Below are 26,822 nucleotides of genomic sequence, written 5' to 3' on the forward strand. Positions count from 1 at the left end.
GTATAAATGAGATTTTAGTTGGCTCACCTCAGGGCCAAATTATTTTCAAGAATGTAAGTAACATCATTTTCACATATCAAATTAATATATAGATGAGCCTCATCTAACATTCAAGTGCGGTCTCTACTTTAAAAACATTTTTTAAGTAATCGGTTTATAATCATACATACTTTGAAGCCAACTAAACTATTTTTACTTTTAAATATTGATTAGTATAACTCACTAATTTATAGTGACCCAACTCCTCCGCTGGATTAGTCAAATTTTTGTATAGATTATCAAATCTATCCATGCACTGAACATTCCTTTCTTAATGACTCCTATAAAGGTTTGTCTTTTCCTTTTCACTGTGGCCAAAGTAAGCAGGTGTTGTATAATACTGAGCTCAAATACAATGGATCAACAAGGATAGAGGGAAAAATCAGTAAGGTACTTTCCTTTGGGAATACCCCACAATCTAGTGCCAATTTCATTTCAGTTTGTAGCTTAGGACAATAACCAATGGTCTGTTTCTGCAGTATTTCACAGGCAGTTTCTGAGATGGTTTTTAAAAAATTTTTCTAGGGGAGATGGACTGTTCTCTTATTATCTGCTGTGATGCATTACTTCTATTTTTAGTTGTAGATTTCTTTTGATCAGAACTAGTTAAAAGGCTAGTGGAAAAATAGCTAATTAAAATTTATTCACATAATTTTTTTGTTTTATACGCGTTAGTCTAGAAAAATGGTCGTTTTATCTATGGCTTGCTATAAAAGCATATGATTTTTATGATTTTTCAAATGTAATTTTGATAATTACCCTTAAAGAAGAAAAATCATGTCTATATCACTAAAAATTATAAAAATTTAAAAACATATTGTTTCCTTTTTCTGTATGAATATCGTGTGTGTGTGTGTGTGTGTGTGTGTGTGTGTGTGTGTGTGTGTGGGTGGGTGGGTGGGTGGCCAGTATGGGGATTTGAACCCTTGACCTTGGTGTTATAACACTATGCTCTAACCAACTGAACTAACCAAGCAGCCCTCTTTTTCTGTTTATCATCACAAAGAAAAGTTCCAGTCCTTGTAATTTATCTCAGTAGTTAAGGTTCAGCCAAACTTAATAGCTAGGTGAGGCCAAGTAAAAATCAGAAATGAAATATTTTGTAAAGTAAATTTGTGATGCTTCTTTCACACAGACATTAAGTTTTATGCAAACAAAGTATGGAAAGCTGTTGTTTTTATGAAGCTGTCTATTCACTAACTGACTTTTTTCATTGATGCATTCTTTGTTCTCTCTTATGCGTCAGAATATCCCATATATCTTAATTAGATAAGCTGTTTTATTCCTTCATATAAAACTGCATCTAGGTAATAGGAAAATTGACTAGGTTTTTATTTTATGATTTTAAAATGATTGGGGCTATTTTTGTTTGTGGATTCAGAATAATACTGGATTTTCGAATACTGTTAATGTCATCCTGTTGTTGTTGTACTGTTAAAATACAATAGGACCTTTTAACATACTTATGGAGGAACTGAATGGCCAGAAAGAAATGACTTCTAAGATGCTAACATTTGGGCTTATCAAAAACAGTGGCAGCTTGCTACTCAATCACTCTATGATAAAAAGCTTTTAGTGCTTTGGTCTTAAACATGAAAGAGCAAGAACAATTACTATTTATTGATAGAATATCTCAGCCACAAATAAAAGCAACCAAAATACAAGAACCTGGAAGAAATGGACACAATTGCAGAGAGCAGAAGAAAAATTGCAAAAAAAACCCTTTAATTGCTATCTTCAGATAAAAATAAGAGATGTTGCATCTGTAAAACAAGAACAGGATGCTGTGAAAATGAAAATTGGTGAATGTGAAAGAGCTCTGAGAAATTTAAACTATAATATTGAATTAATTTTTTTAATAGATGAATTGGAAGACATGCTTAAGTAAATTTTCCAGAAAATAGAACAAAAGGACAAAGATGTAAAATAAAAGAGAAAAAGCTTAGAGAGGCAATCCAGTAGTTTCAACATTCAAAGGAGAGAAATCCCCAAGAGAAAAATTGTTAAAGAAATAATACAAGAAAATTTCCTAAATCTGTAGACCATGAGAGCCCAGACTGTACCTTGCACAAAGACTTAAAGACCCAATCCAAGGCATATTATCATGAAATTTAAAAAATTGAGAATAAAATTAATATCCTAAAAGCTTTGAAAAAGAGAGTGGTGTGGGCACATTTAAAGCAGTGTGAATCAGAGTGAACCTGTACATCTATCACCAGCTTAAAAAATAGGGACAATGCAAAATTCTAATGGATAATATTTTTCAACATGGAGTGCCATATACTACCATACTGTCACTTGATTGGCTTAAGATGTGTTCAGAACACAGAAACATTTCCTTGGCACCCTTTCTGGTAAAGCTTCTGAAGACACAGTCCAGCAGAATGAGGGAGCTAAGAATTCAAAAGACATAGGATCCAGAAAAAAGGGGATTGAAAAAAAGGATACCAAAGAGCAACGTTCAAGGATGACAGCTATTTCATTGTATAAGCAACACACACCTGAAGGAAGGAGTGGCATTTCCAGAAAAAACAAAGGACCTGGTTAATTATACAATATATTGAGTGTTTAGAAAATAGTAGTGGTTTTTGATAGGTCTGGTGGAGCTTCTGGAAGCATTAGCATAGGTACATAGAATATTAAGCAAATTTTTAAAAAGTTAACTCTAGGAAAAATTAAATGTTGTGGGGAAGAAACAGTTGGCTCTTTACCAGTTATACCAATGGAAGTATTATTAATTGAACTGAAAATTGTTCAGTGATTATGTTGGGACGATAGGGATAGAGTAGCTCAAGAGCTAAATCCTCATTCACCATAATAGAGAAGTCAGTAAATACTGCCTAAAAATCATTAAATCTAGAAATAGCAGATTAAGCATCTATTTTTAAATATGCAGGAAGGAACAAAGAAACATATAAAAGAATTAAAAATGAGTGTCTCTGAGGATGACATGGGGCCGCTGTTTTTCATTATAAACTTTTAGTATTTAGGGCTCTTTAAAACTATTTGCAGGTGTCCCTTTCCTAAAAATAAATTTTAGATACAAAAAATGATATTTAAAATGTCAGGGAAATAAAATAATTATGGCTCGTAGTCAACTTTTCATATTTTTGTCTTGTTGTTTTCTAGAGTTCCTGGAATAACTATTGCTACAGATATCATCTGTGGTTTTCCTGGAGAAACAGATCAGGATTTTCAAGAAACAGTAAAACTTGTTGAAGAGTACAAATTTCCAAGCCTCTTTATTAACCAGTTTTACCCAAGACCAGGAACTCCTGCTGCAAAAATGGAACAAGTTCCAGCACAAGTGGTAAGATCTTTTTTCTTGCAAGGTATCTCTTGCCAATAGCTATAAAAATGCAGCTTGTTGCCTACCTTAACACAACTTGCTCATGGTATAACCCTTAAATTACAAAGTATGGGGAGATTTCCAAGTTGGAGTCTCAGGGGTCATGGGACCTTGGATGAGTTAAATCATCTTAAAATATAATCAGTTACCTTCTTCTTCTTTTGAAGAGCAAGATTCAGATGACTTTGGGGAAAAAAAATTAATCTAGTATTTACCTGTGTGTATAAGATAAATCTTTGGATGTTTTAAAATAAGACAATATTTAACTATCTGTGAGTAAATGAGACTTTATATTTATTCTGCTTCTTAAGAGGCCTTTTTCATAACTGATTACTTATTGAGGGTTCCATGGTTTTCCTCCTTTTTCTGCGGGATAGATTTGATGCTATTTATCTTTCTATCTTTTTATCTATATATTTTTTTCAGATGTATGTTTCTTTCACAATGAGCCTCAATTAATTTTATTATTTCATGTTCATAGACTTGTTAGACTTATTCTAATAAGATGACTCAAAATAAATTTCAATAAGTTTGAGAATCCAGTAAAGGCAAATTGTTTCCCAGAATGCCCCAGAAATTAATGGATTTAAAACAAATATTGATTTTTACATTCCTTGTCTGAATATGGAAAAATGTAAAATAAGCCTTAAGAGGAAGTAGAATTTTATTTATCTGAAAATTTTCTATATTGTTTTTAATAACTAGAAAAAATTGTACAGTGTTATTAACTTAACTCAAATACTTTCATGAATAAATATGAGAAGGAATAACCTGGAGCTTTTTGTTGTTTTCCTATTATGCCATATGTGAATATCAAACACAACATATATATTTTAGTGTAATTTTAATGTAGTAGAACTTATCAACATTTGGTTGAAAAAAATATATATATATTTAAGTCAGTTGTAAAACCAAAGTGAATGTCATTATTTATTTTTCCAAAATTTTCTTTGTTTTTAATTTCACAAGTTTCAGTGTATATAAGAGAAAGAAAATATTTTGCAGAGATACCATTTAGTTTTGTTTCTAATTTAGTCAATGAAAAAAGCAGATTATAATCACCACAGATAATTAACTTACCACAAATAGAAAAACAAGTCAACTTAATTCACTCTTTTATATTCAAATTGTTTATTATTGAGGCATAGCAAAATAAAAAAAAACAAAAAGTACAGCAAAATTTACTCTTTTTAGTGTAAAGTTCTGTGAATTTTGGTAAATGCATACAGTAATATAACCTACTGTATACAATCAAGATACAGAACAGTTCCCCCCCCCGTACCCCCCCCCAAATTCCTTCTTATCCTTTTGTAGACATCTTCTCCCTCCATCCCCAGCTCCTGGCAACTATTGTCCTTATACATAGTTCAATATTTTTTTTTAACTTTAATTTTTCTTTAACAAAAATGTTTTTTGAACCATAACATACCTACAGAAAAGTACACAGCTGTTCATTTTCATAAGGTGATTTTCAGCATCCCATGTAACCAGCAGTCAGAACAAGAAACAGAACATTACCAGTGCTGCAAAGGTCCCTGTTACACCTTCCTTTTCCTCACCTTTCTCATTCCCCAAAGGAAAACAGGATTCCTCATTCTAACACCATATATTAGTTTGGCCTGTTTTTAAACTTGGTATAAACGGAAGGATTTATCATTGTTTGAATGTTTGGAATTTGGATTGGGGGGGTTATTTTGTTTTTGTTGTTTTCATGCCTAACATTATATTGGTGAAACTAGTCTATATTTTTAAAAGTAGCTGTAGTTCATCCATTTTATCGGTATATAGTGTTCCATGGCATACATTATATCACAGTTTATCCATCCTACCGTTAAAGGGGAATTGGATATTTTCAACATCCCAATATTGATATTACTACTAACATAGCTATCAATATTCTTGTTTTTATCTTTTGTTTTACTTATGTGGTAAACATTTCCATGGGTGTTTAGCAAGGAGTATATTAGCTGAGTCATAGGAAATGCAATTGATCTGTTTTACTAGAGACTGCCAAATAATTTTCCCAAATCGTTTCATAAATTTACAGTCCCAAGAGCGATGTGAAAATTCTAGAAGCTCCATACCCTTGCCAGCACTTGGTATTGTTATGATTTTAATGTTAGCCAGTCTGATGGGAATGTAATGTAATCTAATTGTGGTTTTTATATTTCCCTGTTAATTAATGATATTGAGTGCCTTCTATATGTTTATTGGCTATTTGGATATTCTTCTCTATGAAATGCCTGTTCAAATCTTTTGCCATTTATCTGTTGGCTTGCCAGTTTGATTTGTTCCCTGCTCCCCTGATTTATAGGAGTTATTTATGTATTCTGCAACAGATCCTTTGTAGGTCATGGTCTTTTCCCTCTCTTCCTTGTGCCTTGTGCATTGTTAATTTTAATGTAGTAGAACTTATCAATAGTTTCTTTTTTGTGTTAGTGCTTTTTGTATCTTGTTGAACAAATGTTTACTTCTCTGTACCATCATGTACTGTTATAGAAATTTTATCATCTTGCTCTTTACCCTTAGATCTACAGTCTGACTGAATCTTAGTTAAGGTATGAGGGATGTTTGGGATGGGAGGAAAGTTCAAGACTGTTTTTTGGTTTTTCTCCATAAAGGTATCCATTTGAGTCAATGCCATTTATTGAAAATTTCATTCTTTCCTCACTCTTCTGCCTGGTCACCTTTGTCATAAATAAAGTGTCTATACATGTGAGGGTCTGCCCTGGAACTTCATTCTTACTTTTTTTTTTTTTTTTAATCTGTTTGTCAAACTTTCCACCGATACAGGAAGTTAATTATTATCACTTTTAATCAGACTTGATATTGGTGATATGAGTATTTCAACTCTTTTTTTCTTGAAAATTATCTTAACTATTCTTGTTTCTTTGCTTTTCTAAATTTGTCAAGTTTCACCAAAAATCCTCATGGCATTTTGATTAAGATCGAATTGATTCTACAGATCATTTGGGGGGAAATTGACATTGTAATAATATCAAGTTTTCTATCATTGAATGTAATATATCGCTTCATTTCTTTTGCTCTTCTCTAACTTCTGTCAAAAATGATTTAAAGTGTTTTGTATACAAGTCTGGCGTATCATTTATTAAGTTTATTCCTACAGTGTGTTTGTTCTCTTTGATTCTATTAAAATGATTTATTTTAATTTTTTTATTGTTACTGCACAGAAATATGATGGACTTAAATATATTTTTTTCCCATATAATTCACTTACTCTGGTAGTTTTTTTGTAGTTTTTTTTTTCAGATTTTATTTTTTATTTTTATTTTTGACAGGTAAGGGGATTGCAACCCTCAGCATGGTGTGGTCTGCACCACACTCAGCCAGTGAGCACACCGGCCACCCCCATATAGGATCTGAACCCACGGCCTCGGCGCTACCAGCGCCACACTCTCCCAAGTGAGCCACAGGCCGGCCCTCAGATTTTCTTTATATGCAATTATGTCATCTGATCATTACAGTTTTACTTTTTCCTTTCTAGTAGTCATAACTTTTATTTCTTTTTCTCGTCTTATTGTACCAGCTAGAACTTTGGTACACTGTTGAATAGAATTGGACATAACTGTCTTCTTTCATACTCAAAAGGAGAGTTTGCAGAATTTCACCATTAAGTGTAAAAGTTAGCTGTAGTTTGAGGATTAGGAAAGTTCCTTTCTATTCCTAATCTTCCTGGGTATGTGTGTGTGTTTGTGTGTATGTGTATATGTGTTTTAATCATAAATGGAATTGAAGTTTATCACCAGCTTTCTCTCCATCTATTGAAATAATGATATGGTTTGTTTTTGTTTTGTCTGCTGATATTGTGAACTAACTACATTGAATGGTTTTCAGATGTTAAATCAACCTTGCATTCCTAGGATAAAATTCACTTGTAGTACTATTGTTATAGTATTTGTTGATTTTGTAATATTTTGTGAAGACATTTTGCATTTTTGTTCATGGAGGATATTGATCTACAGTTTTTTAATAATATCTTCTTAATTTTGGTATCAGAGTAACATTGCCTTCATAGAATGAATTGGGAAGTATTTCTTCCTCCACATTTTTCAGGAAGAGTTTGTATAGAATTACTATTATTTCTTCCTTAAATATGTAATAGAATTGCCCAATGTGGTGAGCAGAATTCTAAGTTGGTCCCCCAAATTTTCTCATTCCTCTCTCACCTGAAAGTGATTTATCACCAAATCACTACATCATCCCTGGGATTGTGAATTTGATATTTACTGTACCCTCTGATCTCTCGGTACTGCCCTTTTGAGGTTTTTTTTTTTAATGAAAGATAACAGCTCTTGTTTGCAGCTAGCTGAGTTGTTTTCTCAGCCTGATCCTAACACTAGCATGTTAGGGGTCCAACAGCCTGTCTTTATTTTTTGCTGTCTCTGCCCCTTATAGTCTACACTGGCAGTGGTTTTGTTTGGTTTTGGTTTTGGTTTTTTTAGCTGAAATAGTTTTCTCAAGAATTTTATGGATCTTTCCTGGATTCCACTGGAATTTACTCCATTAGACAAAAGCTGCATCCACAGATCTTTATGAGATAATTCCTTCTCTACCTTAGCCTCCTGCTGAGAATACTTTCCTCTGATTTATTTTGCTTAGGATTCTTGGTGCATTTTACCTCATCTCTTTCCTAAGGCTTGGAAACCTCAGTTGTTCTCTCTCCAGATATTTCTCTTGCTCTATTCTTTCTTATCCCTTTCTCTGTGATTTCAGTTATACATGCTAGATATTTTCATTATGTGCCTGATATGTCCTTTTCTATACTTTTCATTCTTTGTTTTCTGTGTTTCTATCTGGATATGTTCTCTTCCCCTGTTTTCTAGTTTCTTGATATTCATGATTGTCACTGGGCCAACAGCAGCAGTGATATTGTGTGGCCCCTGAGCTGCAGCACTGGTATCACCCATGAGGTGCTAGAAATGCAGACTCACACCCCACCCTAGACCCGCTCACTCATAGTCTGCACCTCCAGGTGATTTGTGTATACATTAAAATTTGTGAAGCACTGCTTTAGCTCACTAATCCTTTCCTCGTCTGTTTTTAATTTACTGTCAAACCCATCTATGGAATTTCTAATTTTTTTAAATTTTTACTTCTAGAATAACAATTTCATTCTTTTTCATAGATTTTAGTGTTCCAATTAAATTCTTCATATTTTCCTTTATATTAAATTTTTTAAAAATTATATTTCTTAAATAATTTATTTCTTAAACTCCATTCGGAATTCTTCAATATCTGAATCTAATGATTTGTTTCTGTTGTCTTTTTTTTTTTTGCTTTTTGTTTTTTTCTTGATTCTGGTGATTTGTCTTCTCTCTCCATGTACCTGGTAATTTTTTATTGAGTGATGATCACTATGTATAAAACAAAACACCAAACCCCTATAGATTCTAGAGTATAACGTATCTTCTTTCAGGGAGGATTTATTTTTGCTTCTGCTAGGTGCTTAGGTAAAAACTGATTATTTTTTCTGTCTGAGATTGGTTTTTAAAACTATGTTTCAGTCTTTCTGAGTATTGGTGTATTTCTGGCTTCCCCTTTTTGAATGTAGCCAGTGGTGTGCTGGTGTTTTAATGACTGGCTCTCAGGGGAAGGGGTTCTGACTTGTGATGTTTGCCAGTTCCCATAATGTAAATACTTCCACTCTTGCCAATTTCAAACTACTGATGTGATATGACTGAACACAGAATTGAGAAGAGATACGCAGTCAGCTTTTGTGAACTGGTACAAGCCAGATCTACCATAGCACCAAGTATAGGTCTTCTGGGTCCCAGCTGAAATTCTGTGGTGATTACCAGGGCCTTTTCTTCATGGCAGGTCTTCAACTCTGACTTTTGTCTCCCCAGGCTCATGAGAATGCATGAGGCTCTTCACAGTTCCTCAGCCTCTTAGCTTTTGCTTGGCTGCTCAGCGTCCCAACCACTACTCACAGATTGATAAATGCGTAGAAGGAAAAAGTGGCTTCAAATATTGAGCTCTCCTCTACGGACTCTCTTGCTGGGATCTTTATGCCTCGGGTTCTCACTGCCTTGGTACCTTTTTGATGTTCAAATAGTACATATTGTACATTTTATTCACCTTTTCTAATTGTTCTTGGCAAGAACATTGGTCTGATACAAGCTGGTTTTCCTTAGAAGCATAACTCATTGCATAAAAGCAGCTTTCAAATGCCTTTTTTATCTTGTCTTTTATCTTCTAAACACAGCCCCTTAGCATCTTCCTCACATTTCTAGACTTCTGTCACCCAGTCATGGCATAGCAGAACCTTTTTTTTTAAGACTTTTTTTTTCTAAAAAGACTTTATTTTTTAAAGCAGTTTTAGGTTCACAGCAAAATTGAGGAGAAAGTACATGGAGTTCCCATATACCCCCTGCCCCCACACATGCATAGCCTCCCCCACTATCAACATCCCCCACCAGAGTTGTAAATTTGTTACAATCAATGAAGCTACATTGACATATCATTTTCACCCGAAGCCCATAGTTTACATTAGGGTTCACTCTCAGTGATATATATTCTCTGGGTTTTGACAATTATGTAATAACATGCATCCACCATTATAGTATCATCAGAGTAGTTTTACTGCCCTAAAAATCCTCTATGTCCTGCCTATTCATCCCTCCTTCCCCTGAATTCCTGGCAACTACTGATCTTTTTATTGTCTCTATAGTTTGCCTTTTCCAGACTGTCATCTATCTGGAAACATACAGGGTGTAGCCTTTTCAGATTAGCCTCTTTCGCTTAGTAAGGTACCTTTAAGATTCCTCTGTCTTTCCATGGCTTAATAGCTCATTTCATTTTAGTGCTGGATAATATTCCATTGTCTGGACATACACCACAGCTTATTTATCCATTTACCTACTGAAAGATACCTGGGTTGCTTCCAAGTTTTGGTAATTATGACTAAAGCTGCCATAAACATCCATGTGCAGGTTTTTATGCAGACGTAAGTTTTCGGCTCATTTGGGTAAATACCAAGGGACACAATTGCTGGATTATGTAGTAAGAGTATGTTTAGTTTTGTAAGAAACTACCATGTGGTCTTTTAGAGGGACTGCACCATTTTGCATTCCCACCATCGATGAATGAGAGTTCCTCTTGCTCCTCCACATCCTCGTCAACATTTGGTGGTGTCAGTGTTTTGGATTTTGGCCATTGTAGTAGGTGTATAATGGTATCTCATTGTAGTCTTAATTTGCCTTTTGTTAATGACATATGTTAAGCATCTTTTCATATGATTATTTGCCATCCGTGTATATTCTTTAGTGAGATGTCCAGATATTTTGCCTATTTTTTAATCATGCTGTTTTTTTTCTTATTATTGAGTTCTAAGAGTTCTTTGTATATTTTTGGTAGCAATCCTTTATTAGGAAGAAGATATGTGTTTCACAAATTTCTCCCAGTCTTTGCCTTGCTTTCTCATTCTTGAGAAGCAGAATCATTTTTGTTTATTATTAAGTGCTTATTGGAAAAGTTAACTTTCCAGTACATTCCAATCTGAAGCAATAACTTTAGGTTCAGGGTTGTCCTAGGCCAACTCGTGAACTGTTTTATTTTGCCATTCTCAGTTCTACTGGTTTATTCTCAAGAGCCAATATTCTGGGATTTCCTTTATTGTTCTCCCCCTCACACAGCCATTGCTTCATTAAACATCCTTGTATTAGTTTCCTAGGGGTGCTGTAATAATAAAGTAACACAAACTGGGGGGGCTTAAAACAACATAAACTTATTATCTCTCTGTTCTGGAGGCTAGAAGTACAAAGGCAGGCCCCTGCTGCCTGTGAACCGTGTCGGGGAATTCTTCCTTGTCTCTTCCCAGTTTCTGGTGACTTGCTGGCAGTCTTCGGTTTTCCTTGGCTTATAGCTGCATAACTCCAGTCTCTGCCTTCATCATCACAAGGTATCCCTGTGTGTCTTCACGTGGCCGCCTTCTTATTTGGACCACCAGTCATATTGGATTAGGGGCCCACCCTACTCCTTGTCTTAACTGTTTACATCTGCAACAAACTTATTTCCAAATAAGGTCACATTCTGAGGTACTGAGGATTAGAACTTGTAGTGCTCTGGCTAGTGTCAGAATCCTACCGACATCACCAGTTGTGGAGCGTTTACCTGCCCGTTATCCTGCACCAACTGGGCCAATTGTCAAGCTAAGGCTGGGTCTAGAACTCACTGGGTCACAAACCCTTCACATACCAGGCTGGGTCACCAGACCCCTTACATGCAGGTCTATGAGCTAGGTAACCAGCAAACAGGTCCTTGGAAGCCATAGGTTGGAAATATGGTTGTGTGCGGTGGCGGAGGTGCACATGCACACCAACTCCACCCACACACAACTTGCTTACAAAGAATGCTGCACCACCCCAACCTGACCTAAGGCGAGGGGAGCCTGATTAAATTACTCTATTTCCCCCAATAATCCACCCCTTCAGGGTCCTTCCCCATACAATCTACGTGTTCAGAATCTTCCATGACTCTTACTTTCACATATTACATATTCCATCCCAGTCCCAAAAGTCTTTAGCTTGTTGCAACACCGACTCAAAAGTCCAAAGTCTCATCTGAGACCAAAGGCAAAACTCCTTTCAGCTGTGAATGTGTAAAGAGTCAGAAACAAGTTTATCTACTGCCAAGATACAGTGGGACAGACATTGAGTACATATTCCCATTCCAGAATGGAGAAACAGAAAGGAAAAACAGGCCCCAAACAAATCCAAAACCCAAACAGGGCAAACATTAAGCACACTGGGGCATCTGGGCCCTTAAAGCACTGGGCAGTCTTGCTCCTACAGCTCCACCAGGTGCAGATCATTGAGCTGCCCTGGTGCCGGCAGCTTTTCCAGACTGGCACTGCACATTGCCAGCAGCCCCACGGTTCTGGGCTCCTGGTGGCAGTCCCGCTATCCTGGCTCCACTAGACATTTCCTCAGTGGGGGTTCTCTGTGGTGGCTCTGACCCCACTTTTCTGCTCCGCATTGCTCCATAGATGACCTCCACAGCAGCTCCACCCTTGCAGCAGGTCTCCACCTGAGTCCCCCAACTTTTTCATACATCTTCCGAAATCTAGGTGGAGACTGCCACACCTCCACTGCTCTCACATACTGCTAGCCTGCAAACTTAACACAATGTGAATATCACCAAGGTTTTCGGCTTTTGCTCTTCGGAAGTGCTGAGGCAGGATTGCTCCAGCCAGAGCAGCTGGGATGCAGGGAGCGGTTTGCCAAGGGCAGCTGCACCCCAGGTCTGTCCTCCAGGACAACTCAGTCCTTCTAGGATGGGAGGGGCACTCTCCCAAACTTCTCAAATGCCCTCAGGGCCTATGATGGGTTGGGTACCCATCCAGACTTCTCAAATGCCTTTAGGGCTTTTTTCTCATTGTCCTGGTTCTTAGCATCTGGCTATCGCATCCCTGGCTCCTGAGTTACTTTCAATCAGCTCCTGAATTACTTCAGTCAGCTTAGCTTACTCACTCATTCTCAGGCAGTTTTGGCAGCATTTGCCCACACAGTTCAAACAGCTGCATTCGCCCAGTCCATTAAGGAGAGGCTAACCTGCCCATCCACATATCTGTGGCTTTCCTGTAACCACTGCCACCGAGATAGGTGCGTAGTAACGGAGGCTAACTTTTCCACCTTTTCACCAGGTGAAAACATACTTGAAATTCTGCGAGGGCACCCGTCCTCGGGTCATCTGCCCATCTGCATGTGGCACTCTTTTCTCAGGTTTATATGGCACCCAGCTGGCCATCCAAGCACCCTCTGAGCCTTTTGCCTTTTGCCTTCAGCCAAACGCAACATGCGTTTACTACATCTTCTCTAGAGCACGTTACACCATCTACCCCTAGGTCCGATAGCTGTAGCAGCCAGGGGCTCTCCCTGTTTCTGCTGCTTTACTGTCTAAATTTCTCATGCACAACAGGTCATGCCTGGAGATGCATGGTCTCCCCCAACTCACTTCTGGGTTGGTCATCTTCCCTAGTGTGAGGGGCAGGAGTGGCCAGTCACTGCACATCATCCTCCAGGTCATTTATCCGTGCTTCCAACAACTCTGCTTTCTTCCGCAAATCTCCATCAGTTTGCAGCGTATTGAGCAGCAACCAGGCTCCGGTCAGCAGAAAAGTGGCAACCAGGCACCACATGTTCAAGGACAGCCACATTTCCTCCCCCTCCCAAGGGGTTTTGCGTTGTAGTACCTGTCTGTGCTGCCTTGCAGTACAGTGTCCAGCAACCAGATCCCGGTCAACAGGAATGTGGCCATAGGGCATAGCATATTCACAAGTAGCCACATTTCCTCCTTCTTCCAAGGGCTATTGGCTCCTGTACCTGCTCAGAATCCAGTCGCAGACTACGCCAATTGTGGCACTCTGGCTAGTGTCGGAATCCTGCCGACAACTCCAATTGTAAAGCTACTCGTCTACGCCTGTTGTTGGGCTCTTTACCATAATCCTGCCAACTAGACCAATTGTAGGGCTCTGGCTAGTGTCAGAATCCTGCCGACATTGCCAATTGTGGACCTCTTTTACCTGCCCATAATCCAGCACCAACTGGGCCAAATGGCAAGCTAGGGTTGGGTCTGGAGCCCACAGATCCCTCAAGCCCGTTGTCTAGACTGGGTCACAAACTCTTTACACGCCAGGCTGGGTCCCCAGACCCCTCACAGGCCAGGCAGGGTCACCAGACCCCTTCCACCCAGGTCTATGAGCTAGGTAACCAGCAAACAGGTCCTTGGAAGCTGTAGGTTGGAAAGCATGGCTGCCTGAGGCAGAGGCCAGCCAAGGTGGTGGCCCCAGGCATGTGCACTAATTCCACCCACACACAACTTGCTTACAAAGAATGCTGCACCACCTGCAACCTGACCTAAGGCAAGGGGAGCCTGATTTAATTATTCTATTTTCCCAACAGAACTTCAACATAACTTTTTTTTTGGAGATACAATTCAACCCACAACACTTCTCTACATTTCTGTAATCAGGCTTTAGGTAAAAACTGTTGCCTGAAGGAGTTTCAGCTTTATAAAATTCAGAAGCTTAAATAAAAAGAATTAAGCATTAATGATGAAACCTTAGAGATCTGAGTCAAAGAGATATATGATGTGCATTAAGTCTTCTTGGTTTTCCTAAAGTTACCATAAATTAATAATTATCTACCTGTGTCAGGTAGTTTATGAAACTGCTTATGCAAGTAGAATTCACTAAAATACAAAACTGTTGCAAAATGAATAGCAATTCTTTCTTATCTGATTGTTTCCCGTTTCCTTGCCAAAATAAGCAATGAGAGTAGACTTTAACCCATTGTTGGAAGAAGAGCACAATACGTTTCTTTCAAATAACAGCTTTTTATTCTGGCTTTTGAACATCTCAGTGAAGATATACTGTTTTCTTAGATATATTTTATTTCTGCTAAAAACAAGTCCCAAAAGATATTCTTCTCCCATAAATGACATGAAATAAATTTCAGTATATTCTCCCCTTTCTTCGTAACTACTTTTACATAAATACTAGCATTAATGTATTGTTTTTAGTGTATTGCAGAACTCCGATAATGAACTAAATTATATGCATTTCTTAATCATTTAAATCTCTGAGTGAATACAGTACCATTTAGTTGAATTTTGCATGTGTAGGGGTAAAGGGTAAATTCTTTGCTAATCCTTTATTGCCTACTGAAAAAAGAGTATAACCCTCTTTAGTGTATAATGAAAATAAATTAGGCAGTATATTTTCATGAATAGAATAAACTAAAAAATTTTTTTTTTCTTAGCTTTGGCAAGATTATGAATGTGTAAGAGATTTAATAGTGAAATCACCTAAGCTAAACGAGGGTGACCTTAGACTTTTAGAAGAAAGGTCAAATTTGCGTGTTTGTATTTTCTGTTCCATTGAATCTTCCTTCATTAGTCTTCATTCATCTTAAGTAATTCCAATAGTATTTTTAAACTGCTGCTGAGATTCTTAGTCTGCCTAGAAAAGGTCACTTAAGTTTAAAGTCATTTGATATTTAGCTATCAATTCCAGACTTCCCTTTTTTAGAAAATTTTGAGAAAAATAATCACATTGTGATGAAATCTTTATTTTAAGGGGCCTATAACTTGAAAAAAATCTTTAGAGGGCAAAAGTGGTTGTTGGAATTTCATATTGGTTTAAAATGTTAAATCATGATAAAATCTACCTACTCGCTTGTCTTACATCTTGGAACCGAGAAAGGTAATGTCTTTAAATATATGTCAGCATAAAAGAATCATAGTTCACTTACCTACAGTTTCTAGAATTTTCCCTATAGGATAACAAGGCCACAGTAGACATTTCCTGCCTCAGTCCTGAGGAGTGTGAGTGAATGTTCCTGGGAGGCCTGGAGTGACATCCAAGAGGTAGAGAGAGGCAGCTTTGCCAAAACTGTTCAAAGCAGATTTTCCTGTGAGGGAATACATTTTTGCTCTAGGTGTTCCAACCAATGCAAAGTGACCACTTGGAGTAGACGTTGAATAAAGAATGTTCTTAAATCAAATACAGAAGAATATAATGGCTCTCCCAAATCTAGCTGCCTATGGATCCAGGACATACTTTATTTAAATTTTCTTTAAAAAGCAACACGGAAAAACACAGTATATAAAAGAGCTTTGTCACTTTCTGTAAATGTTTTTAAAACTTTGTTTTTGAGCATCACCCTAAAGTTTAACAACTCGGTATTTTAGAGAATATCAAGTTGCCTTAATGGAAGGAATCTTCACGCTTTTTAGTTTATTTGATAACATAATTACATTGTTTACACCCTTTCAGATTTTCAAATTAAATTTTTTTCTTTGGGGAAAAGGAAGAGATATTTTTAAGAGTTTTTATACTCTAGATTGTTAAGTACTTTTTTTTATTCTAAATTGATTTCTAAGCACACCTTTAGGGAACTCTTTTCTCAAGAACCTTTTCATTTTGACTTCTCTTTTTTAGAAGGTCTATCTTGACATTCTTATGCAATTAATTGCATTTGGTACCTTCTAGTTGGTCTTTTAAATTCCTCTTTCCTGGGCACATCATTTTTCTTTTTACCTCCATTTTGGTAGAGTTTTTAGCCTAACCATAATGTTGTTGTATCTAGATTTCAGCAGATCACTTAACAGAGTTTTTCAGTGATGACTCTTAAGTAACAGCAGGGAAGTATGAACTAGATTGTAGTCAGAAAAACAGTTGGGAGCCCCCTATTTGTACGGGTTTTTATGCAGATGACATTCATATAACAAATGGAGAATTGAACTTGATCTCTAAGGCCCCTTGAAATGCTTAATAATTTTTGATTCTCTATCACATACTTTAAGGCCCCCTTCAACCAATGTATAGAAAGGTTTAGGTACTTTCTTTTTCTAGATGATTGACCTAAGTATGTTATCTCCGTTTGCCATTCTTTCACCTTCTACTTTATTATGAATCTGATGACTTTTTGTTTGTATAATCGATTGATCAAATTTTCCTTGAATGTAAACTAGGAATACTGGAACATAATTATTAAATTAGGTGTTTATGGGGGGCCAGATGGCAACAGTGAGACCAACCATCATAGGCAGAATAATGAGCCACCAAAGATGTCCATGCCCTAATCCCAAAACATGTAACTATGTCACCTTGCATGGTAAAAAGGACTTTGCAGATGTGACTAAGCTAAAGCTCTTGAGATGAGATTATTGGGGATTATTTGGGTGGGCTTGGTGTAATTTCAAGGATTCCGTAAGAGAGAGGCAAAGGGTCAAAGAGGAGATGTAAGGACAGAAGCAAAGGTCAGAGTGATACACTTTGAAGATCAAGGGAGAGACCATGAGCTAAGGAATACAGTCAGCCTCTCAAAAAGGTATGAACGGATTCTCCACTGTAGCCACCAGAAGGAACACAGCCCTGCCAGAAACCTTGTTTTTAGCCCATAAGACTCATTTCAAATTTCTGACCTTCATAACTTCAAGATAATAAATTTTGTTGTTCTAAACCACTAAGTTTGTGGTACTTTGTAACTGCAGCTATAGGAAACTAATACACCAACTATGGAGTTCTTTGATCTGAGAGTACTGTGTGACTTTTTGAAACAGCTAAATTAATTGATCCTGCAGCCCTTTATGTTACCCAGGGTTTGCTATGCCAGTAGTTGATACGTATGTGATCATTCCTAGGTCTGTGAACACTTACCTAAATGCTACCCTACAAGCACAGTAATCTCTGGGCCTAATAATAATGATATAACAAAAATAACAGCAAGAGTTAACATTTAGCCATAAGTACATGTCAGATATTGTTCTGAGCACTTTGTATGTTATCTAGTTTCATTCTCACAATTCTCTGAAGTAAGCACTAATATTGTCATTTTTCACATCAGAGAAATGAATTAACTTGCCCAGGATCACACATAGAAGCTCCTGCCTGCCTCTCCAATCTTATGTCTTACCATTTCTTCCAACACACTTTCTGCTCCTACGTCTGACTGCTTGGAATTCCCAGTATACGTCTCTTCTGCCTCAAGTTCCCTAGTCACCCTCCCACACAGCTGGGACAGGGTGGGGAGGAGAAGTTGGACGATTTGCACTCATTGTGAAAGCCTCTCCTCAGCCTTCCCTGTTCACCCTAACCAGATTCTCCTCCTCCTCTGTGTTCCCATAAGGTTCTGCACTTATTTCTGCCATGTTGTTTATCACCACATATGCTCATTGTCTGTGCATCTCTAGATTTTGAGAAATGTGGGGGCCAATCTTTCCATTTACATGCACCTAGCACAACACCTGGCATATAGCAGGAAGTCAGTATGTGTTGAACTGACAAATGCTTTGAAATTGAATCCTGAAGGTTGAGATTCTATTAGTCATGAGAAGTGGAGAGTGCCTGTGTGGAAGAGGAAGAATATTTACCACTTAGAGGGAGCAGCATGTGAGGACACCTGGGAATAAAGAAAACATGAAACAGTGAATGAGCATAAAATTCATTCTCTTTAGGGCAGTATGATGTGTTACAATTTTTTGTTTGTTTTAAGTGGGGCTGAGAGCAAGGTGCAAGAATAGGTTATTGTCAATAAATGAATTAGGAGCTATAGGCAAGGCTTAGATTAAGCCATGTTAAATAGCTGAAACTGTCCTATGGGTAGTAGGGAACTACTAAATAGTAGTAATCATGTGTTTCATTTTGAAAGCTCGTCCTAGGTACAGTGTAGAGAATGAAGTAGAGAGGGAACAAAGGAGTCAGAAAGCCCAATTAGGAGATTGTATAAGAGGCAAGTTTGGAAACTAATTAACAGACTTAAGGAATTTCTGTGACTTACTCCTGAAACCTTAAACATTCTTCTTTTGGACTTAATAATTCTAAGTCTTAGACTTAGCTGCATGGCAGCAAAGTTATGCTGTGTTCTATGGAGGACATTAACTCACTTTACAGAAGGTCACTTAATTGGCTTTTTATTGACTCCAGACTCAGATCAAATATTGGTAGGCCAGAATATTTTACGAGGACACTTGAACATTGCCTAAAATTTAGGGCAATGCAAATTGTTTCTGCCTTTTGCTCCAGATGGTGCTGTTGACATTGTATTTCCTAATGGTCATGGGATTCTTCCATAGATCAGGCCTGGGCCTCTTCTATTCTGACATAGATATGCCAATCCCTGCATACCCCTTCCCTTGTCTATTCCCCATCTGTTCCTCCACTTGAGTTTACTTCTTCCCAAGCTGTTTCTGCTTGGAAGTTAAAGGATTGGCTTTTTCCTTGTATCCTCTTTATCTTTCTTTGTGTTTTTGTTGTTCTAAGCACCATAAAATAAGCTTATCAAATGTGTGTGTGTGTGTGTGTATTTTTGAAACTATAGAAAACTGACTGGATTTGGGAACATTTGAAGAAGCTTGTGCTCCGATCGGATTGTTATTTTTTTTTTATCCTTCTTAAATGAGCACTAAAAAAAAATTGAGCACTTCCTTTTTATCCTCTTATCCACTCTCACACTAAAAAAAATAAATAAAGGAAAAGGGGGTATTAATGTTTGGAACTTGGAAGAATATGAAAATAACAAAAATTGTTGCTAAGCCTTAGCTGTGTCAGGGAAGTTTGCCAGTGATACTACTTTGGGCTTCCCAGTACTATCAAGCACCTTGGTTGTCTACCATCTTGAACTTGAAATTAAGTTAGAGAATTTAACAAATATGATTATATCTGGAGTAAATTGAAGCAGAGTGACATGTCAAGATCTCATGAAACTTTATAGTTATATATCTTGATCAATATTTATATCTATTTAAGTAAGATCATAATAAAAATCATGTAAGTAAAAATAATAGCAACAATAGATCTCATGAAAGAAAAGAAGTGTTATTTCTAAGAAGAGAGTGCTCTCTGTGTGTATAAACAATGTGCCTGAGTGTGGGCTGATGTAATTCCTCACTCTCCAAGGACCTACACAAGAGGTGCAGTGAAACACCACAGGAAAGAGGCGTCACTAGTGAAACCTCTATTAATTCTTACTACCACAGGTAGGTTTTTTTTAGAGCACACTCCAGATTCCTTTCAGTCAGAATCATCCTTTTAGAATCCCAATGTTTTCCATGTATACCTCACTGCCCCCCTAACTTTCTGCCCTCTCAACCTGACCTCTTGCTTACCTACGTTGCTTATTTGCTCAACTCTTTGTTAAGTCCTGATGTGATAATGACAAACTGAATTCCAGTATCATGTACATCAACTTTATGTAGTCAAACTCACGGGGCAAGATGTGCTCTGTGTAAATGTACATTAACTACAGGATGAAGCCATGTTTTTGTGGAATTAGTTTTTATGCAGGATGGTAAAGATTGTTTTTTATAAAATGCATTTTTTTGTTGATACTAAGAGCACTTTCATATGACTCTTCTGTTAATTATAAACCATTGCAAGAAAAAGTCAGGGATAACTATACTTGGGAATCCATGGTTGGTCTTGGGAATCTTAGCATTTCACATGTTCTAAAGTACCCCAATTTTAGGATAATGAAGAATCAGATATGCTTCAAGAGCTCTGAGTTAATGATAGCAATCTTAACTTGTGCTTTGTAGTGAGCTTATAGAAAATCTTTTTTAAAAAAATAAACCTATAGAAGAAATACACTGAACTTTTTTCTTATGATTATTTAATTTTTGTTTTCCTTTTTGGCATTTATTTTCATCTTGCTTCTTTTATGAATTTGTAATTACCAAAAGAGCAAGAAGATATGTGATTATAAGTTTTTCTCTCAGATGCTGAATAGTCATGGGTATTAGTGTTGAGAAAGACTGAGTGAATTTACATTAGATAAAGAGAATATAAGTTCTATCCTTTATAATTACCTTTATTATATTTAAGTCTTTTTTTCCAGTGGTGATTACATACCTTATTTTATACAAGTTTCAGAAAAATTGCAAGAATCTACATAATTCTTTTATGCCTTTTATATGAACTTGACTTATTAAAATTGTAATATTTAATTTAAACTCATTTTTATTACCTTAATAAAACTTTAGAAGTGAGTAGGCTCTTTGGAGTAACTTCTAAAGGTGAAGGACCTTATAATGATATATCTTAATTTTTTGATCTTTTTTTTCCTGTGGTAACTATGGTGCATTAATAACTCCATATACGTAACCTTCCAAGTGACATATAAGTATACTCCTAAGTATTAGAGTTAATGTTAAATGTGTATTCAGGTCAGCAGAATATATTTGGTAATCTAACATGAGATTCTTTTCTAATTCTTGCCTCTTGGAAACATGTTTATTTCATAACTAAGTACAAACTAATCAAATATGTGCAGATAAGCATTCAAATGGATAAAAATGTACCCTACTAATTATGTTCCATCTGAAATCTTATAATTTAAAATTAATGTCTTGATCCTTTATTTTTGTTACTTATTATAAAGTGCCTTCAATGAAGTGCTATATAAGTTAGAAGAACACAGAAAAACAACTTCTATTGTTTGAATGTTATTATGTACCAGAAACATAGTTTGTGCTTTTCATGTGCTTTGCCTCCTGTTATTCTTTCAACAATACTTTCAGAAATCTATAATTATTTTTACTTTGCAAATAAGTTAGCTGGAGCTCAGAGAAGTTAAATAAACTTGCCCCAGGTCATACAACTAAGTGAAAAGCCTGAGACTTAGACTCCATTTTTCCTGACTTATGATTCCTTGCTCTTAAAAACAGTAAAATAAATATTCATCCAAGAAAGTCAAAATAATTTTAGAACATTTTGACTAAAAAAGTGTTGGTCTTCAAAGTTGTTTTTCTATTACATCTGTTATTTTATATTGATAGCCCTTAAAAAATTTTATACTTCTTAAAAATGATTTTTGACTAATAGAAAAGTTGTAAAAATAGTACAAAGACCTCCAGTATACCCTTTACCGAGATTCATCAGTTCTTAATATTTTTCTGCATTTTGCATTTGCTTTCTTTTTCTCTCTGGAGAGGCAGACAGACAAACACAGATATAGTCATAGATATTTTTTCCCTGAACAATTTCAGAATAGGTTGCAGGCATCATGCCCCTTTAGACCTTAATAGTTCATGTATATTTCCTAAGAATGAAAATTTTATATAACTACAACATTGTTATCAAATTCAGGAAATTTATCATTGATGCAATACTTTAATCTGCAGTTCTTATTTCCAGTTCTGTCAGGAGTCCTAACAATGTCTGTAGAAGTTGTTCTTCTGATGTAGGAGTCAGTTCGGGATTGTCTTGCATTTAGTTGTCATATTGCTGTAGTCTCTTTTAATCTAGATGTTTCCTAAGCTTTTTTTTCTTTTTTTTAATGATATTGACATTGTTTAAGAATACTGGCTATACCTAACATTTTTGAAGTTATTTTATGGAATGTCTCTCAATTTGGATTTGAGTTTTCTTTATGATCAGATTCAGGTTATATGTTTTGGCCTGTTAAACTAAGTAAAAATGATGTTATATCCTTTTCAGAATATCACATATGAAGTATGTGATTCTTTTGCCCCTCATTGGTGATGTTAAATTCAATTACTTAGTTAAGGTGTTGTCTGGTTTATCCACTGCACTGCGTAGTTATCTCTTTTTGGTTAAGAACTTTTAATCCCAAGTATTTAATAGGATCACAGAGGGAAAAAAAAGAGGAAGGCCTTGAAAACTCAAAAATCTTAGTGGTTTAGTGTACATTTTTTACATTTTCAATTTTATGACACCTTGAACTGCTACAGTTATGTAGTGTTAAAGATTTTTCATTTCTTAGTTTTAATCTATTCTAAATCTTTGAATTATTTCTAACAGTTTTTAATCCTTAGACTATATTTTTTTAAAATAAAATACTTTAAATTGGGTGTGCAGTGATGGAGTTTTGAAACTAAAGTTGGAAAGGCAGAAATTTATTACATTGAAGTGCCTGTTTATTTACATGGCAAGTAATATGAGTAGAACTTGCATATTCAAAAATTATGCAGATCAAACACATGTGGGTTATGAGAAGCTAGGTAAATCCATGGATGATAAATCTTTAGTTTTTAGGGGAAATTCTTAGGTCATGAGTGAGATAGTTCTCCTGAAATACTAAGATACTGACTTTCCAAATCTATCTGGATATGACGTAGTGTCAAAGGCATACTGTTGTAGTCAAAAATACTTTTCACATACAGTAATCCCTACCTTTGGGGGATACATTCCAAGACCCACAGTGGATGCCTGAAACCACAGATAGCACCAAACCCTGTATCTTGCTGAAGTCTTTGTATAGGCTCAATGCTTTCTGGTGAAACAAATTGCCATCATTCAGAACATGTTTTCTTTTCTTTTCTTTTTTTGTCTTTTTGTGACCGGTAAGGGGATCGCAACCCTTGGTGTGGTGTCGCCCGCACCGGGCTCAGCCAGTGAGCACCCCGGCCATTCCTATATAGGATCTGAACCCTCAGAGGGAGCGCTGTTGCGCTCCCAAGCGCTGCACTCTCCCGAGTGCGCCACGGGGCCGGCCCCCAGAACATGTTTTCTGTTCATGTCTTCTACCAATAAATTTGATGTCTTCTCTATCTTAAGTAAGCACTTATCACACACTGTGGCTATAACTTTTGCAATTTGAAGCACGACAGCAAAACTACCATGAATTTCTTTTTCCTTCTTCACAATTTGTTCTTACCATAGATCTTAGCAACCTAGGCATATGATTTTTTCTTTCCTTATTAAGTCAAGAACTTTCACCTTTTCACTGAAAGGAAGCATTTTCCAATTTCTGTTTGGCATATCCGAGTTGCCAGCATCACTACTCTTGCATGATGCTTTGGGGTCATTACTAAGGAAAATAAGAGTGACTTGAACACAAGCACTGTGATACCATGACCGTGGATCTGATCACCGAGACAACTAAGTGACTAGCAAGCGGGTAATGTCTGCAGCATGGAAATGCTGAACCAAAGGATAATTCATATCCTGGGCAGGACTGAGCAGAATAGCAAGAGATTTCATCACACTACTCAGAATGACATGCAATTGAAAACTTTTGAATTGTTTATTTCTGGAATTTTCCACTTAATATTTTTGGACCTTAATTGACCATGAATAACTGATACTGCAGAAAGTAAAATCACGGAAAAGGGGAGACCACTGTATCTTATGTTCTTTTACTGCCTTTCTGCTCTACCATTGGTATCTGTAAAATCACAGAGAATCCTCTCAAACTACTTTCTGGATGCTTTGAACTTGTTTTTTTTTTAGGACAAAAATATAAAGAGGAGGAGGAAGAATTTCTCATGTAAGTTTCAGATGGTTCTGGAATCAAGCACAAAAATATGTGATTGATAGCTCTAGGGTCATTACAGAGTTAATGCAAAGCAGTAACTGATGAATGTCTTTCCGAATAACTTGGTATTAAGGCTTAGCTTAGAGCCCCAGGAGCCCCAAAGTCCCCAGAGAGTAGCCTTCTTCATTTGTCCTAGGTTAACCCAGAGGTACTCAAATGCTATTAAAATGAAGATCAATATGTTCTCTAAAAGTTTAAAAGGTTATCAAAATTGATAATTTGTCAGGTACCTAAGATTTTATCCCATTAACGAGCCTAAATACCACTGATATAGTTTAATTTGATTTTATCTTCTGTTAGCAGCCAGAGTTATCAAGGGGAAGATTGGAAGAGGGCTCTCTGCATGTTTCACCAATGTGCAGTAACCACAGTGGTCATATTGTCCATAATGACCCAAAACATGGTTTTGGGGAGTCATTTAAGTTTCTTGACTACTTTGGACATCAGAATTGCAGCTACATTAGAAATTAAATTTAAAACTACAGCTGGGATAACATTCATTAATTTACCTCTTACTGAATAAGCCTCTGCTATGTGCAAGGGACTGTGTTGGGTGATATACCACACATCAGAATGACTCCTAGGTGCTTCTTATTCTCAAATATCATATAAACCAGAAAGGAAGAGAAAGTATGATGCACATGACCTTTGAAGGAAGAATCTCTATGACTAGTACACTAGATGATACCAGTAGCTTATGCTCTCTGTAGTGCTCACCATGTGCCAGGCACTGTTTCAGTGCTTTGTATATGTTGATTCATTTAATCATAACAACAACCATATGTGTGATGATTGTTCTTATCCCCGTTTTACATATGAAGAAACTGAGTCACAGAGAGTATAAGTAACTTGTTCAAAGTCACACAGCAAATAGTGGAGTTAGGACTCAAAACCAAGCATCTGTCTCTGTAGTCTTCTTCTTAACCACTCTATCTGTAAGAAATTATAGTGGCAAGGGAGAGAGGAATTTAGTGCCTAAAATAAAGCTCTGAGAGACTTAATTAAGTTATAGAATCCTCCATTTCTATTTTAATTGCATAGAATTTTAGATCCAAAATTTTACTCATTTAAAGGCAAAATTCTTTCAACCTGTGCTGCAATTTAAAGATGAAGTCTGTGTTCACAGGGGCTTGGGGAGATAAAATTACCTCCCCAGTGCTTCATCCATGCTAGGGCCAAGGTGAGTGAACTGACAGGGACCCCAGGCAGACAGTGATGTGTTGGCTGTTACAAAGTGTGTTACAAGAAGTGTTTAGGGTCAGGGTCTGGCACTGAGTCTCATCTCTAGCCTGCTCCCAGGGAGCCCCCTTTGCCATCCTCACAGTTCCCAGAGATGTTTTCTTTTTTGAACTCTCCACCTGCCATGTTTTCTTTTCCCCCAAGACAAGCTTTACATAAGATCCAGGGTTTAAACTCTTCATTGCTTTGCCCAAACTCATTTTTCACTTTGATTTTTTTGCTAATCTCTGTAGAAAACAGGGAAACAAAACGAAAACTTTGAGGAAATTTACAAAGGTTAAAGAATGTCATAGTCACTCATTATTAATTCTTAACTGTCTAACTAAATCTAGATGTTGTTGTCCTAAAAAACTAATTTATATATCAAGCATTGTTTAGGATGGTACCCTGAACCTCTGTGGCTTACTAACTGTTCTGCTTATTAACTAGTATGATGTTCCTTAATTTGACCATATCTGTCTACACATCCTTCCATAGGTTTTGTGGACTCTTTCAGCACCTAGGCCTAACAAAACAATACATAAACTGCATGAAATTGTATGCAAGTTGTATACCCTGTACTCTATTCAAAGACTGAACATTGGAAATAAAATGAGATAGAGAAAAACTGCTTAATCAGAACTCCTTTAAGGGGGAAATATTGTATGTGGGTTGTAACTAATTCTTTGAGAAGCAACCTGAAATGTGGCTTCAGACTCCCAAAGGATATCCTTAGAACTGCCTACTAAAGAGTGGGGGAGCTTAGTTAAATTAACTGCAGGTCTTTTGATTTGCTAAGTGAAGTATACAAGCTAGGACACCACTGCTGGTGTTACTGTCTTCCATTCCCTTCCATATGGTGTTCAGCTGATCCTCTAAAAATACTCAGTATTTTAAAAATATTGGCTTTCGTGGACACCAAATGAGTAGTATATAAGAGGCCATCATCTATAGCTCTTCATCTATCCCTAATTCTTGGTCAATGGTTCTTAACAGTTTTTGAGAGTCTGATTTTATACTTACACACATATGCACACAAATGCGTGCGTGCGTGCGAGGGCACTTTGAAAAGTTCACGGAAAAGTAGAATTAAAAGATAATATGAATCTTCCCATGAACTTTTTGAAGACCCCTCATATATAAATATAAATGTATATTTAGTACACACATATACATACTCTTTTCCCAGAAAAAAAGCAAATTTGTTCAGAAGTTTTGTCATGTTTTTGGAGCAAACAGATATCCTAAAGCCATTCCTAGGCCTGATAAGGACCAGTGTGCTTAGTGATTTGTGTCACCTGACTGGCTCACTTCCGTCTAAGTCTACCTCCTATGCACACTAGAACAGCCACTTTATGGCATTCCCTCCTATGTGGCAGACACTAGCTATGAATGCTTGAGTGGAAAGACTAAATGTC

General features: G+C 36.6%; 1 protein-coding gene across 4 annotated transcripts in view; it reads left to right on the top strand.

Moving 5' to 3' along the window:
• Positions 1-26,822, top strand: part of CDKAL1 (CDK5 regulatory subunit associated protein 1 like 1) — a 636,490-nt gene that overhangs the window by 472,803 nt on the left and 136,865 nt on the right. For all 4 annotated transcript variants that reach the window (XM_063097088.1, XM_063097092.1, XM_063097090.1 and 1 more), the window contains exon 12: positions 3,169-3,349. In XM_063097088.1, coding sequence (XP_062953158.1) covers positions 3,169-3,349 — 181 coding nt within the window. The remainder of the gene's footprint in view (positions 1-3,168; positions 3,350-26,822) is intronic.

Source organism: Cynocephalus volans, chromosome 5 (assembly GCF_027409185.1).
Source record: "Cynocephalus volans isolate mCynVol1 chromosome 5, mCynVol1.pri, whole genome shotgun sequence".
NCBI classification, from domain to species: Eukaryota; Metazoa; Chordata; class Mammalia; order Dermoptera; family Cynocephalidae; genus Cynocephalus; species Cynocephalus volans.